The 15,378-nt window shown below is 36.7% G+C and overlaps 1 protein-coding gene across 2 annotated transcripts in view; it reads right to left on the minus strand.

Annotated features, from left to right (window-relative positions):
* Positions 1-1,299: 1,299 nt before the first annotated feature.
* LOC121427507 overlaps positions 1,300-15,378 on the minus strand; it is a 32,062-nt gene continuing 17,983 nt past the window's right edge. For both annotated transcript variants that reach the window (XM_041623937.1, XM_041623938.1), the window contains 7 exons: positions 8,235-8,365; positions 7,619-7,704; positions 5,510-5,666; positions 4,785-4,886; positions 3,999-4,157; positions 2,943-3,038; positions 1,300-2,252 (listed from right to left, as the gene is read on the minus strand). In XM_041623937.1, coding sequence (XP_041479871.1) covers positions 2,157-2,252; positions 2,943-3,038; positions 3,999-4,157; positions 4,785-4,886; positions 5,510-5,666; positions 7,619-7,704; positions 8,235-8,365 — 827 coding nt within the window. In that variant the 3' untranslated portion in view covers positions 1,300-2,156. The remainder of the gene's footprint in view (positions 2,253-2,942; positions 3,039-3,998; positions 4,158-4,784; positions 4,887-5,509; positions 5,667-7,618; positions 7,705-8,234; positions 8,366-15,378) is intronic.

The following is a 15,378-nucleotide window of genomic DNA, read 5'->3' on the forward strand; positions in this document are numbered from 1 at the left end:
TACAAAGATACATATATAAAAGAGAATGAAACTTTTAAGACTTATTTCGATTAAGAGGGTAGGAGGTATACTAAAGACGCAATAGAAATATTTCCATGATGTGATAAACTTTGATATGATTTTTATTCCAAACGACGAAATATGATATATGGAATGATTTAGAGTATAGTATTTGCGATCAGTAAAAACTGTAGCGGACATTATTAAAGGGGAATGAAACCTTTGGAATGAAATAGGCTTGTGTAGAAACAGAAAATTCAAAGAATAAGAATAAAGAAAGTTTGAGAAAATCGGACAAATAGTGAGAAAGTTATGAGCATTTGAATATTGCAATCACTAATGTTATGGAGATCCTCACATTGGCAATGCCACAAGGATGTGTGATGTCACTGATGAACAACTTTCCCTTTGGTGGACTATAAAATACCCTCAAAATGTCTCTTTTTGCTTTTTCTTATGATGATACAAACTCTTTATCCATGATGTATTCTTAAAAAATATGTATTACATGCCCTCATGTAGAAAGAACACATGATTTATGGATAGATGTGATAAAAGAGGCAATTCAAGTGAAATATATACTAAAGTAATGGGGAGAGTTGTTCACAAGTGACATCACACATCTTTGTCGCATTGCCAATTTGCTATCTCCATAGCATTAGTGATCGCAATATTCAAATGCTCATAACTTTCTCATTATTTGTCCGATTTTTCTCAAACTTTCGTTGATCTGTTTCTTTGATTTTTCTGTTTTCACACAAGCTATCTTGTTCCAATGGTTTCATTCTCCTTTAAGGATCATCGATTTTGTGAACATAAAAGTGATTTTGAATTAGACCAGAAAATGAAAGTCGATATTCATTATGGTATATTGTATATTGGGACTTCTAAAAATTACTTCCTATTTTTAAATAAACAACATTTTATTCTACGGCAATTATATTATTATAATTCCCTATATTGTGTATTGCAAATGAGTTTTTCATCATTAATGATTTAATGTAAATCAGGGAGTAGCCTAGATGTAGGCCTATTGACTTTTTGTTAATCCCTCACATCCAATTCATAGGTAATATGTCATTTTATCCATTAAAAAATGTTATTTTACTTTATAATGGAGTCCTTTTATTGTTTGATCTGATTTGATTTGATTTATTGTTTTCTTCTGTATCCATGGAAAATTCGTATAATACATTTTCCATAACATAATAAACATAATATGTTAGCATTTTTGGCATGAATCATAAATAAAGTGTACTAAAAAATAATTCCAGACAAAAACGATTAACTACCAAATTATTATATGATATTTACAATTTGCAGGAGGATTGTCATCATAAGCAGATTGCTTGAAAAAGAAAAAACAATCCCAAACTAAAACTAATTAAATTAATCAATACATTTATAAAGCAGAATGGGCATATATTTTGAATACGAAACATCGATTCATGCAATATTTTTAGTATGAAGATGAAGATGATAAAGCTGAGGGTGACGGTGTGATGATGATGAAGGCCATGGAGATGATGGTGGTCATGATGGAGATATTGGTAATGACTAAATCGAAGGAGGAATGAATTCACGACAAAAAGGATGCAACGACACAAAAATTTTACTTCAAATATTCTGATAATAACATAGATTTAACTAATTAACAATCGGGATGCAATGTATCTTGTTTGTGTTTTAGAGATGCGAAATAAATGAATTTTAGAATATTGAAGAAAAAACATGTTAACTCGGGTTTCTCGGACATCTATGCCAATAGAATCGGTATTAATGTCATTAGTTAAACGTAATTACAGCAACAATATAGTAGGTGAGTGACTTTCTTGTTTTCTTTTGAAGTTACAAAACGAATTATTGTTCATATCAAATAATTTATTGATAAAACGTTAGTAACATGGAGCACATAATATTGTTTGCTTCGCATTCGCCTAAACCCTGTAAACTTATTTTAAATCATTGTTTTTGTAGTAAATGTTAAACTCACAGAGAGAAAAATTGCTATATTGTAACGGAAACATTTTAAATGCCACCCCTGTTGAAAAAGGCATGATAAAAAACAGTGTACTTTTTAGATTTTTTCCAAGAAGGCTCAGAATCACTGTCTGAAAGGCGATCATTACTTCCCTGTATGAGATACCAGCAGCAAATTATGAGTTAGCTTTCTCGCCACCAGAATCAGGACTTGCATTTTCTGCCAACGTCCGCTTGTGGTATAAGAAGGCCTGAAGCGCCCGTTTTCCTTGCTGAAATTGAGAAAGGAATAATCAAATACATTTGAAGCGAATTCAACACCATAACCACTCCCAAGAAAAAAAATGAAAACAGAAATCCGAAAATGATTATAATAATGATGCTATATGCTACTAATCAGGATTGAAGATGCGAGACCCGTTTCATTAAACTTGATTGATAACAAACTCGCAATAATAGTTAAAAGCTATCGAAACTCGCCAACCTGATTGGCTGATGGTACATTTGTATAGAAATGGTGCATTTGTTAGTCTTATAGAAACGATACCCAGTGGTAGCCCCCAGTGGTGGATCTAAGATTGACTAATGGTGTGTGAGCGGAGGGGGGGGGGGGCAAATATGTACACGCATTTTCTATACAAAGGGGAAAATGGAGTAAAAGGAGCCCTCGGCCTTTATTGACGAATTTTTTTTATCAAGGGGATCTATATTGTATTGGTGTGCGAGTTTGCTTGTGTGTGAATTTTATTTTTGTAAATGAATATTACAATGTAATGTAAATATTTCTCTTTTTTAAAGAATTCAAACGAAACTAGTAAGAGCGCAATTTATATGCCGCCTTCGACTTTTCTTCGAGAAGTTTGTGTGGAATGATGATAAAAGAATAGATAAAATAAATCTGATATATGATAATTGATATAAAATGATCAGTCAATGAAAGGATGGTGGGATAGCTAAAATACCTCAACGAGGAAGTCCCAATCTTCTGGTTCGCCATCGAAGTCAAGACACTTCATATAAACAGTGTTGATCAAGACTGTTCGTTCATTGTCATCACTCTGTCAATAACCAGAAAATGATCATGGGTGAAATCTATCCAAGAAACTAAAGTGAATTAAAAAATGTGTATACTCAGATCTTCAAACTCAATACAGACCTTTTTTTTGTAATAAAGTTTATTTTTAGGTGGTGAGGGAGAAGTTCCAACCTCCACACATACTGTGATATTATAAATTGTCTGTCCTATAATGTGCATTAATAGCAACCACTAACTACCCCCTCCCCCTGATCGACGCCTCTGTTAGCCAACCATTTTTTTTAGATGTTGAAAAACCAAAAACTTCAAACGGTGCTTGAAATTCCTCTTTTTTATTTAGTATGCAAGAAAATTCAGCTTGCACACGACGTAGTGTATGTCAGGTAGGCCTATATACGCCATCAAATATCTGTTCCCAAGATTTCAAATCCACCTGATTGCGCTCAATGGCCTATCCCCATCCCCCGTCACACTCGGGCTACGGGGCAGGCGCCATTTCATATAGCTGTTGGTAAGTTAAGAGCGACTTTAAGTCTGGTGATCCTTTCTTGCGGTAAATGGTACAATAAATTGGCGATGGTTTAGCGCGTAAGAAAGGACAGAGGTCGTTCTTAAAGTCGCTCCTAACTTACGAATAGCTATATGAAACGGCTCAAGTCTGGTACTTAGGAGTTTTCACTCCCACGGCACACGACGTATTCCAGAACAGAGAAAATGTATTGTGAAATGCCCTTCATGGAAAAGAAAATAAACCAAAGAAGTTTTTGTCAAAAATTTTGTGAATCAAATCAGCAGTTTCGTCCTGGACACTGGACTAATATTCAAATTTTCGTCAGCTCCGAAACTGCTGTAAGTTCCGGTTCACCAATTTCTGACAAAGACCTCCCAGCTGTTCAATGTCATTAGACGGACATTCTCAATAAGTTGACTGTGTTCGTGAACCCATCGTGCGTCGAAGAGCGAAAACACGCTACTGACTCACCTCTAGGAAGGATCTTTTAACATTCATCACGAGGGACTGGAAGAGGCCAGTGATGAGCTCGGTAAGATTCTTAACATCCATCCGCCCAGCCCCAATGAGATGTGTTTGAAGTCCAACCCCATTCCACTCGGCCAGGTTCATCAATTCGTGGTAGTCTAACTTTTAAGTAGAAGAAAACATCGGTGAACTACTTCAATAATTTCGAAGAAATCAAGAAATTCATGAATCACTGAAGAACTATAATAGTATACAACATAATACTGATTTGGGAGAAGGTGTATATTTTACGCTCTTATTTTTTGAGAAAGTAAAATTGAACTCGGAATGGCTACCAGGCCAGAGACTCGATCTTAAAGAAACTTCCTCATCGATACACTGGAAGAATAAAAGGAGCAAAATAAAAACGTTCTCCTTTTAAGGGAAGAAACAACCCATGTAGGCCTATATGCTTCACGTTTAAGAAAATTGTGCATTTCTCTAACTTCTGTTTCTGTTCATGGAATCTATACATGTAGGAACTCGGCAGGACAGAGATTTTGCTGGTAAACGCCAAACTGGTATATAACAAAATTACGTCGGAAACATTTTACGTCGAGGTTAATCAGTCATGGTGGCTGTCCTTACAGACGACGGATATTACTCTCGGGCCTTTTTAAAACCAAAGTGGAGACAATGCAGGGATTTGAACTCACAACCTTGCGATGAGTCTAATGCTCTAACCACTGGACCACACGACCTGAATTGTGTTATTCGTTTGTAAATGAACTTTTAAAGGTTTTTTTTTACCCGTCCATCCTTATTGATATCTAGAAGCTCAAACATTTCTGTGGCAGACATCAAACGATCGCCAAAGAGCGCCCTCGCGTGAGATGATGTGAACTCATTGGTCTGAAGGGAGATGGCAACGAAAAATAAAAGATTTCGGATCATAAGAAAGCACTTTTAATGAGTCGTCTGCAAGACTTGGTAATTTAACATTGAAAATACCTACATTTCCATGAAATCTGCAGTAATATTTTTTACTTTTTTCATGTAAAATACACAACAGATGCGTTGTTTTAATATATTTATATTGATTATATTCATTCCATTCCGCTAACCGCCCCCTCTCTCTTATAATTATCCACGTATCACAACTACTGCTTTATCTTCCTCTCATCGCTTCATATTCAACTCCTATATATCATGACATTACCCCGGCCCAAATATATTTGATGAATTTGCTCATTAAACTGAACCTTAAAGAAAATCATAAAAACCTAATTTAAACTATACTTTATCAGTATTCATTATTTTTAAATGATGAATATTTAAAAAAAAAACCTAAAACGAGGTTAAGAGGAGTTTTGAAGAGAGCATCATTAACGTCGGGATAATACACTTATGATTAATCAATGAAGCACACATATTATTTAATCGCCAACATTTTGAAGAAAAAAAAAATTATAAATACCAAAATCATATTTAGTGCGATAAGTTTTTTTTTCAGAGATTTAAGTTTGCCCTCTGACCTGTGCACAAGCCCGCCGAAACTCGCCAATGTCGATATTATCGTTTCCGTCTAGGTTGTTATCGTTCAGAACTTTGACAAAACGAGTCATGGCGTCGGTTTTGATTCGATGCTTCCTCAGTTCACGTTCATGCTGCTTCATAAATACTTGGTGTGCTCTAAACAAAGAGAACCATCGAAAGTATACTTAAAGGGGAATCCAACCCAAATAAAAACTTGTTTTTATAAGGAAAAGAAAAATCAGACAAGTTGATAGGTGAAAGTTTGAACAATATTGGACAAACAACAAGAAAGTTATGAATTTTTAAAAGTTGTAAATATTGGTAATCACTATACCCATGGAGACTTCAAATTGGCCGCATAAGGGATGTCATAGTGATGTAAGGCAAGGACTACTCTTCCATGTACTCCAATACATATTATGGCTAAAATGTCATTTTTTCCAAAAGTTTTATTTCAAATTTTATTTTTCTTTCATGAGGACATACTACAATATACTACCTGGGTTATATTTAGATTACTGCCCCAGGGGAATGGGTACTTAGGAGAAAACCACAAATCCCTGATAATAAAGTACATGGCCTATGGGAAAGTTGTCCTTGCCCCTTGTCATAATTTACTTACACAGTTGCCAATTTGAAATCTACATAATATTAGTGATCTCAATTTTAAAGCAGCTATAACTTTCTCATTGCTTGTCCGATTTCTTTCAAACTTTCACCATTCTGTTTAATTTATTTTTCTCCTTCCCAACATAACATTTAATGGCCAAGGCTGGATTCCCCTTTAAAGGTCAAGTCCACCTCAGAAAATTGTTGATTTGAATCAATAAAGAAAAATCAGACAAGCACAACGCTGAAAATTTCATCAAAATCGGATGTAAAATAAGAGTTATGTCATTTCAAAGTTTCGCTTATTTTTAACAAAATAGCTATATTAACGAGCCAGTTACATCCAAATGAGAGAGTCTATGATGTCACTCAGTTTGCAGCATCGATCATGAATTATCCAGAAATGCACTGAGACTGCAATGAAAACAAGTTACGTGATTGCACTGATTATAACGTGTACAACTTATTTTTTTTTCAAAAGGACACTTTAACATAATAAGTACACATATTCCCACTCAAGGGGGGCATTTCCAAGCTTTTAAAAAAGTGACGACCCCCAAAAAAAGCACCCCCATAAAAAACACAAAGAAAGAAATAAAATAATTTTGGATATAAGTACAAGAAAAGTTTAAAATCTGACCCGGAAAACAGGTTAATGATACGCCTCGACAGTTTACGACCCCAAACTTGCCCAATACATTAAGATTGGTCATCAGGCGAGCATTCCATGAAAGAAGTTGTCAAGCGTATTATCGGACAAGTTTTGTTTTATTTGACGGTTACTTGTTAGCCAATCAAAATCAAAGAAATTGTCACATCTGACAACCTGCCAGACGAGAATATTGATGAAACGCTCGCGAGAAGATGCCTGCTGATAGCTGACCATTTAGTAAGTTATGGGTGTGACCAGCTATGGCTTATTGCTATGGAAACGCATAATATAGTACTCCATATTCATGAAACAATCGTGCAATTATGTATACATAGTTCATGTATTATGAGGTCCACAATGCAATTGATACCAAAATCAAGGTCATTTGTGGTCATTTAATAATAATAATAATAATCCGCTTTTATATAGCGCTTAATCCATCGGAACGACGTTTCTAAGCGCTTTACAGATATATTATTACCCCGGTCATCGGATTCAATCAGTCATTCCCGCACACAATGTGTGCACATCCTCCACTCCCTGGGGAGTATTCCAGTCAGTCGCCTGTGAGGCGCACACAATACTGGACAAGCTACAATGACTTTCACATCCTACCGGGTACCCATTTAGCACCTGGGTCGAGAGTGGCAAAGTGTGGATTAACGCCTTGCCAAAGGACGCCAGACCGCGGTGGGATTCGAACACACGACCCTCTGTTTACAAGGCGAGAGTCAGAACCACTACACCACGGCTCCTCCATTTAAATGTTGAAAAAAGGACCTATCAATGAAATCGGTTGTATAAAATGAAATAAAATGTGATTTGGTAAATAATTATATCCAGTTACCTTGCCAACCGTGTGTTTGGTATTGGAGCTGGGATCGGTAGTAGGGCTGGGTTTGTTGCGAGAACATGCTGGTCATGATTGCTAAACTGAGATGAATCGGAATACAAAATATTGTTTCATTTTTTGTCATTAATCTGTGAATACGTTTATAGATACTGTCTGGCATGATATTTGTGTGTTTGTGCCATGCAAGAATGATGAAAAAGCAAGACAACTTAATGATCTAAATATCCCTTAAAAGTAAACATGAAAGATCGGTTGGATGACTATTTTAGATGTTACTAAATCATTGAAATAATCAATTAATGTAACATCATCATGTGGAGGAGAGGGATGCGTATAATTATCATAAATCTCAAAATTAAAGTACGCATCTAAGGGAGGGCGCAGTAAGATTGTGACGTCAAATTCATAAGTAATATAAAACACACCTCAGAGTACTTCCTCGAGGTTACGGTAAAAAAAATTAGTAAGACGTATTTCATCCGCCATTGCAATGATTATTTGAATTGAATTCAAGTGAATTTGTAAATTTGATTGCGTCAAATTGAAGTAACTTGATTTAAAGTGAGAAGAAAAAGTAATAAAAAAAAAATTGAATGTAAGATTGACTGACCAGAATGAAACCTAGAGTCTTCTCATTGAATGTTCCGAAGCGAGCTTTCTTTGTGAGTAGTTTGCCAACATCATTCAAGGGTTGCAACCTACGAAGGAAACTATCTTCCGGCTTCATGGACAACCACCACCCTATAAATGATAACAACACATGAAATAGTAAATAATATATCACGCATTGACAGGCTCGCGTACAACCCAGTCACATTTAAACAGGGATCCTCAAGAATCAACACGACATCGGCGTGGAGGAGTGTGGGGGGGATGATTGTTTTTTTTGACGATTTTTTTTCTGTCGATCTCACACTTAGGTATAAGCACACACTCTCACTGGCCCCCTTACACACATTTTAATATTTATTTTGTGAGCGAGCGAAGCGATCTGTGAGCCAAAAATAACAATTTTTCTAGTTTTTAATCGCATTTTCTACCAGAAATTTAAAGATATGAGTGAGCAAGGCGAGCAAGCCAAAATAACCACTTTTGGGGTCTTCAATGCAATCGCACTTTCAAATAGAAATGCTAAAATATGATGGTTGTTTATGACAGATATTTAAAGATTTTAAACGGATTAATTAAAATATATTTTCTTTCTTATAAAGAGAGAGTGTGTGTGTGTGTGTGTGGGGGGGGGGGGGCTATTTGTACACGCCATCCCCCCTCTCCATAATATCCCCCCGGATTTACGCCAAAGCAACACGGCAATGCCGGCATGATCCGGGACTTTTGCCCTGGATTATGCGTTGATAGCGTTGACATGACTGTACTCGAGACAACTACAAGGTATCCCTACACACGGATCTACACTGACGCACCATGCAAGCAAGTCTTCTACATGGATCATCAGGGCGTCAACAAGAACCCCACGACCTAACACGACAGCTGCACGGACCAACAGGGAAACTCTACCCCGGAATGCTCTGCCAACACGGCAGTCTACGAATGAAGCCGGATGTTTTTGACCCCCCCCCCCCCTCAAACTGCCGTGTTGGCCTCCCGGACGCGCCCCAGAGAATTGTTTTTTCTACCTCAATTCCGGAAGCTAATTTGAATATTCATGACTTGAATAAGAATACGCATGTTCACAAAATTGTGGTCGTTTGCGTTGCCATGAATATGAATCAGCACCTTCAAATTGCCGTACCGTAACCATTATTGGCCCTAGGCTTAGTTTGATATATCGGCCCATCTAGATCCAATTCTTAAACACTTATCAAATTGCCATTAATGACCGGAAAAAATACTTGTCTTAGTTGGTACAGAGTCCGTCTCACAACCGGGATGTCTAGGGTTCAATCCCCGGCCGCGTCAGACCAAAAGACGTTCAAAGACGGCAGTTGCTGCTACCCTGTTTGGCGTTCAACAATTAAAGGGATAGAGCCTCGTCGATATGGCTCTGCACAGATGCTGCCGGGCCACGATCAAGGGCAAAGGAATTTTCGGAGTATTTCATTTTATGTCTATTTCGATCAATAAATCATGGATTTTTTTTTATATGGCTAGCCTATAGGCTAGCGCATTAACGTTATATCATATCTGGGACTGTCTACAATCTGCCTGCGAATAACTATGGTTAATTCCGAATTTGCGTTTACTTACGTAAGACATGTTAGCTGATTAGACCTGCCGATATACTCTAGCAGTCAAGTGCAAATTAAGACGAGCGCTAGGACCGAGTGCAAAGACGAGGGCTAGGACCAAAGGCTAGGACCGAGTGCAAAACGTTTGCCAAAGACAAGTTGATCAGAAGATAATATATTACGTAATACAGAAAAGATATTTCCAAATTATTCACTCTGATCTCTTCAGAGGATTGTTTTCGTGATTGTTTGTATACAAAGGACATTTAGAAAACCCGGGAGGGGGGGAATTACATTGACGAGTGGATACCATGCGCGACCAAAAAAAAACCACGTAAAAGGGATGTCTTTTTCAAGATAGGGCACATTACGTACGTAACGTGATGAGGGTGTAAAAAAAAACACAAAATGAAAAAAGGATATCTATTTCGCTAGGAAAGCTACGTGTTTAGGGTCAAATTTTCGGGGATGATAAAACAAAATTAAAATGTTTTAAGGATGTCCTTTTTGCCTCAACACTACGTGTTTAGAGTCCTATTTGCACGAGTTGCGGAAGGTGGGGTACGAAACCAAAATAGTGTGAAGGTAAAACCGACGACCGACGGACCCGTGGCAACAATATATCGCTGTACTTGTTTAGGGGTTCATTTCAGGGAATACTTGCCAAGAGTATCGTTTTGTTTTCAATACTTGTTAAAGGTAGGGTTTGAGACGCCAATACTTGTTAAGGGGTGCATTTTTCAGAATATGGAAAATACGTGTTTAGGGTGCTTTTCGAGAGCCCGTGAAGAAGAGTGAGATCACCGGACAGTGGAGTGCAAAGACGAGTGATAAGAAGAGACAGGTTGGTTTAAGATATATGTTACGTAATATAGAATACGATATTGTTAATTCATCACTTTGCTTTTTTCATATGTTTGTTTTCGTGAATTGTTTATTTCACAAAGGGCATTTAGACATTCAGAAAATTACCATGCGATGAGCAGAGTGAAGAATTCAGAATATGTCCTTTCTGTACTGCGTAACTTGTCTTCCGATCAGCTTTTCTTTTTTGATCCTTTTGCACCCGTCTTTGCACTCGACTACCAGAGCAAAGGTCCAGGGACACCTTTGTTATGGTTTTCTGAATGCCCTTTGTATAAAAACGATTCACGAAAGCAAACTTCTGAAGAGATCAGGAACATCGCATGGTCTTAAATGGTCTTAATGGAAAAAAGAAAACAAGCGCGCAGACGAGTGCGAAACTATTGCCAAAGAAGATAAGCGTGTTAATTACGTAATACAGGAAAGATATTCTAAAAAAAAAATCGCTCTGCTTGTTTCCGTGAATTAATTTTCAGAGAACCAATACAACGCTGGGGTCCCCGGAAATTTGCTCTGGTACTAGTAGTCGAGTGCAAAGACGATCGCAATTAAAGACGAGTGCAAAACTGTTGGTAAAGAAAAGCTGATCGCAAAGTTACGTAATACAGAAAGAAAGATATATAAAAAAAAATCGCTCTGGTATTTTCTTTGTTTTCGTGAATTGCTTTATAAAAATGGCATTTGGACGTTCAGAGAACCATAACAATGCTGGGGTCCCTGGACCTCGAGTGCAAACATGGCCATGGGCGAAAATCTCTCCCCGAAGGTGGGGGGGGGGGACCAGAGGCGGATCCAGCTCCCGCCAATAGGGGGGGGGGCGATTTTTTTTCACCCATAAATTCTTCCCGATCGTCCGCTCAAAGTTGATTTTTGTTTGTTTCTTTGAAGGGGTTGTCCAGTGGCGTAATGAGCCAAAAAATTTGAGGGGGCTTGATACGCCGTATCACGTAAAAATTATAGAAGTTGCGAGCGAAGCGAGCGAGCAAAAATGTCAAAATGTTTATCACAATAATAAAAGTTAGTGATAGAATTTGACATGACAATTGGAAAATAATAGGCTTGATATTTCACCCTTATTTCTTTCCTTTACTCTTTTTGTTTCTTGGTCGTAAAAAATGGGGTAGGGGCAAAACGCCGATGTATTAACAGTCATTTCTAACTTGTAAAAAAAAACAGTAAAAAGGGGCAAAACGCCGATGTATTAACAGTCATTTCTAACTTGTAAAAAAACAGTAAAAAGTGTAGTGATCTTATAAGCCATAATTAAATAGTGCGGGTGCGAAGCGCGAGCTGAATTTTTTTTTAATTTCATGTATTTTGTCCTAAAAATTGAATATTCTGGGCAATGTGTGTTAACCTGAACAAGATGCGTATGTAGCTAAATAATTATTACTGCGAGCGGTTCTGGCTTGATCTGTAAGGGACCAGTTAAGGACGTTTTGCAGTTAGCCATTAAAACGATACATAATTCAACTATTGAATTATGCGAGCGCGAAGCGCGAGCTGAAATTTTTTTGACATTCCGACCTAAAAAGTTGACATTTTAAGCACTATTTATAATCATCAACGGTAAAGGTATAAAACCAAACAATTAATGCAAGCGCGAAGCGCGAGCGGAAAAATTGAGATTTCAGACCTTACAATGGGACACTCTATTCATGTTTTGTAAAATCATGAAAAGGGATGGGAAATTTGGTCTTTTCCTACATTAATAATGCGAGTGCAAAGCGCGAAAAGATTTTTTAAAAAATATTTTGATCTTAAACTGGATAATTTTAGCACGTTTTGAATAAAGATCAAGCTGCGTATCTCAATAAAAATGTGTGTGCGTGTTTTAGAGTTAGGCAGAATCAGGACATTCTGAATACATTTCATTTTTATCATGAAAATCAATAATGCAAGAGCGAAGCGCGAGCGAAAAATACTTGATTTTCAGGTATGAAAAAAGTGAATTTAAGCACTATCTAAAGCACTGTGTAGGGGTATTGTGAAGTGGAAATGGATAGCACTTAATAAATGATGCGGGTGAGAAGCGCGAGCTGATATTTTAATCACTATTTTGACCTGAGACCTCGTCATTCTTGGCCTAAGGACATTTTGTTATCGTATGAAAATGATGACTATCCTCTTATTCCTATTCTGAAAAAGCGACAGTTTTGTTATTACGAATTCATGAAAATTTTATCTACCGTATTCATTAATGTTATAAGCATAATGAGTGAGTAAATTTTGTTGACATTGAGGCCTGAAAACTGGATATTTTAAACACTTTTGTAATCATGATTAGCATTTAGGAGTTGATATATTTTCAACAATAGTGCCAGTGCAAATCACGGACGGAATTTTTGATTAACTGTCATTAAAAGGGGATTTTTAGTAATTTGTTATATAATTAATATATAAAGAATCTTTTGGAGTAAACAGAGACAATATGTAGGCCTATACTTGGCAAATCAAATAAAGCGAGCGCATAGCACAAAAAGCTGCAAATGATATTCACACAATAGAACGGACATTTTACAAAGCACTTAAAAATCAATTTGTAAATTAAACAAAGTAATAAAATCTCGACGTATATGTATATTTCAAAAATTGATATTTTAAGATACATATTAGCCTATTAAACACGATATGTATTTCGTCGAACAGGCTATGCGAGTGCGAAGCAAAAATTTAGTATAGTGACATGAAATATACTTTCATATCATTTTCCAAGTCTTCCCTTGACCTTATTTTATTCACTCGTCTCCCTCCTTTTAATTTTTCTTTTTCAATTTTCCTCCTTTTTCAATTCTTTTTCTTTCTTTCTTTCTTTCTTTCTTTCTTTCCCCCTTTCTTCATTTTCCCTTCCAAAATGCATGTATTATTTCGATTTTTATTGATGTATTTCTTTCCATCATAAAAGACCAAAAATAGTAGGGGGACAATTGATATTGTGTCCCCCTACTATTTTGGGTAGGAGGACGCGACCCCTGTCACCCCCGCAGGGATTTCCGCCCATGACCATGGCAAAGACGATCGCAAAGACGAGTGCAAAATAATCTGTTGCTAAAAGCTAATCGGAAGATGCTATGCAATAAAGAAAAGAATTCTCCATACTGCTCTATGTTCGTAGGTTCGTTGTCGTGCTTTGTTTACTAGTAATATACAGCAGGTATTTTACAAGAGATCAAGTCCACCTCAGAAAAATGTTGATTTGAATCAATAGAGAAAATTCAGACAAGAACAATGCTGAAGATTTCATCAAAATCGGATGTAAAATAAGAAAGTTATGACATTTCAAAGTTGATCGCTTATTTTTAACAAAATAGTTATATGAACGAGCCAGTTACATCCAAATGAGAGAGTCGATGATGTCACTCACTCACTATTTCTTTTGTTTTTTATTGTTTGAATTATACAATATTTCAATTTTTACGAATTTAATGACTAGGACCTCCTTGCCTGAAGCAAAAATGTTAGAATAATGGAATTCCATGTGTTCAGGGAGGAATGAATCTTCATTTCACATGACAATGACGAGAAAATCAAAATATTTCATATTTCAAACAATAAAAAACAAAAGATATAGTGAGTGAGTGACATCATTGACTCTCTCATTTGGATGTAACTGGCTCGTTCATATAACTGTTTTGTTAAAAATAAGCGAAACTTTAAAATGTCATAACTTTCTTATTTTATATCCGATTTTGATGAAATTTTTAGTGTTATGCTTGTTGAATTTTTCTCTTTTTATTCAAATCAAGTTTTTGTTGGGGTGGACTTGTCCTTTAATTAAGCAAATCAGAATAGATGGGTCATCGAACCTTTAATCTGGCAGTCGAAAAACGAGTGCAAAACTATTGCAAAAGCCAAGTTGATTAGAAGATACGTGTGTTACTAATACCTTGGTCACATTTGCTCTACGGCGGCCGTAAGGCAAGTCGAAAACGGCCCTTTTTAATGTATTTGTACCAGATACATATAGTTGGTTTGAATGAAAATGAACAAAACGGCTGATTTCGACTCGCCGTACGGCCGCCGTAAGGCAAATGTGACCAAGGCATTGATACAGAAAATATATTCTAAAAAATCATCTCTGCTTGTTTTCGTGAAATAATATTCAGAGAACCATAACAAAGGCGTCCCTGGACATTTGCTCTGAAAGTCGAGTGCAAAGACGATGGCAAAGTCGATCGAGTGCAAAACTGTTGCTGAAGAAAGCTGATCGGAAGATAAATTACGTAATACAGAAAAACAAATCTAAAAATGTTCGCTCCCCTCTTTTCTTTGTTTTCGTGAATTGCTTATATACAAAGGGCATTTGGACATCCAGAAAACCATAATACTGGGGTCCCAGAACCTTTGCTCTGGCAGTCGAGTGCAAAGACGATGGCAATTAAAGACGAGTGCAAAGACGATGGCAATTAAAGACGAGTGCAAAACTGTTGCTAAAGGCTAATCGGAAGATGTTACGCAATACAGAAAAATTCCCCACTCTGCTCCAGTCGTAGGACTTTGCTTTCGTGTTTTGTTTAATATACAAAGGGTATTTTAATCAAGAAAATCAGAATAGTGAGGTCATCGAACCTACATATATACATCAGTTACATTTGCTTTACGATGGCATACGGCGAGTCGAAAACAGCCGTTTTAACATTTTTGTACTAGCTACATAATTAATCGCTGCTTTGAATAAAAATGAATAAAACGGCTGTTTTC

The sequence above is a fragment of the Lytechinus variegatus genome, chromosome 14, assembly GCF_018143015.1.
Source record: "Lytechinus variegatus isolate NC3 chromosome 14, Lvar_3.0, whole genome shotgun sequence".
NCBI classification, from domain to species: Eukaryota; Metazoa; Echinodermata; class Echinoidea; order Temnopleuroida; family Toxopneustidae; genus Lytechinus; species Lytechinus variegatus.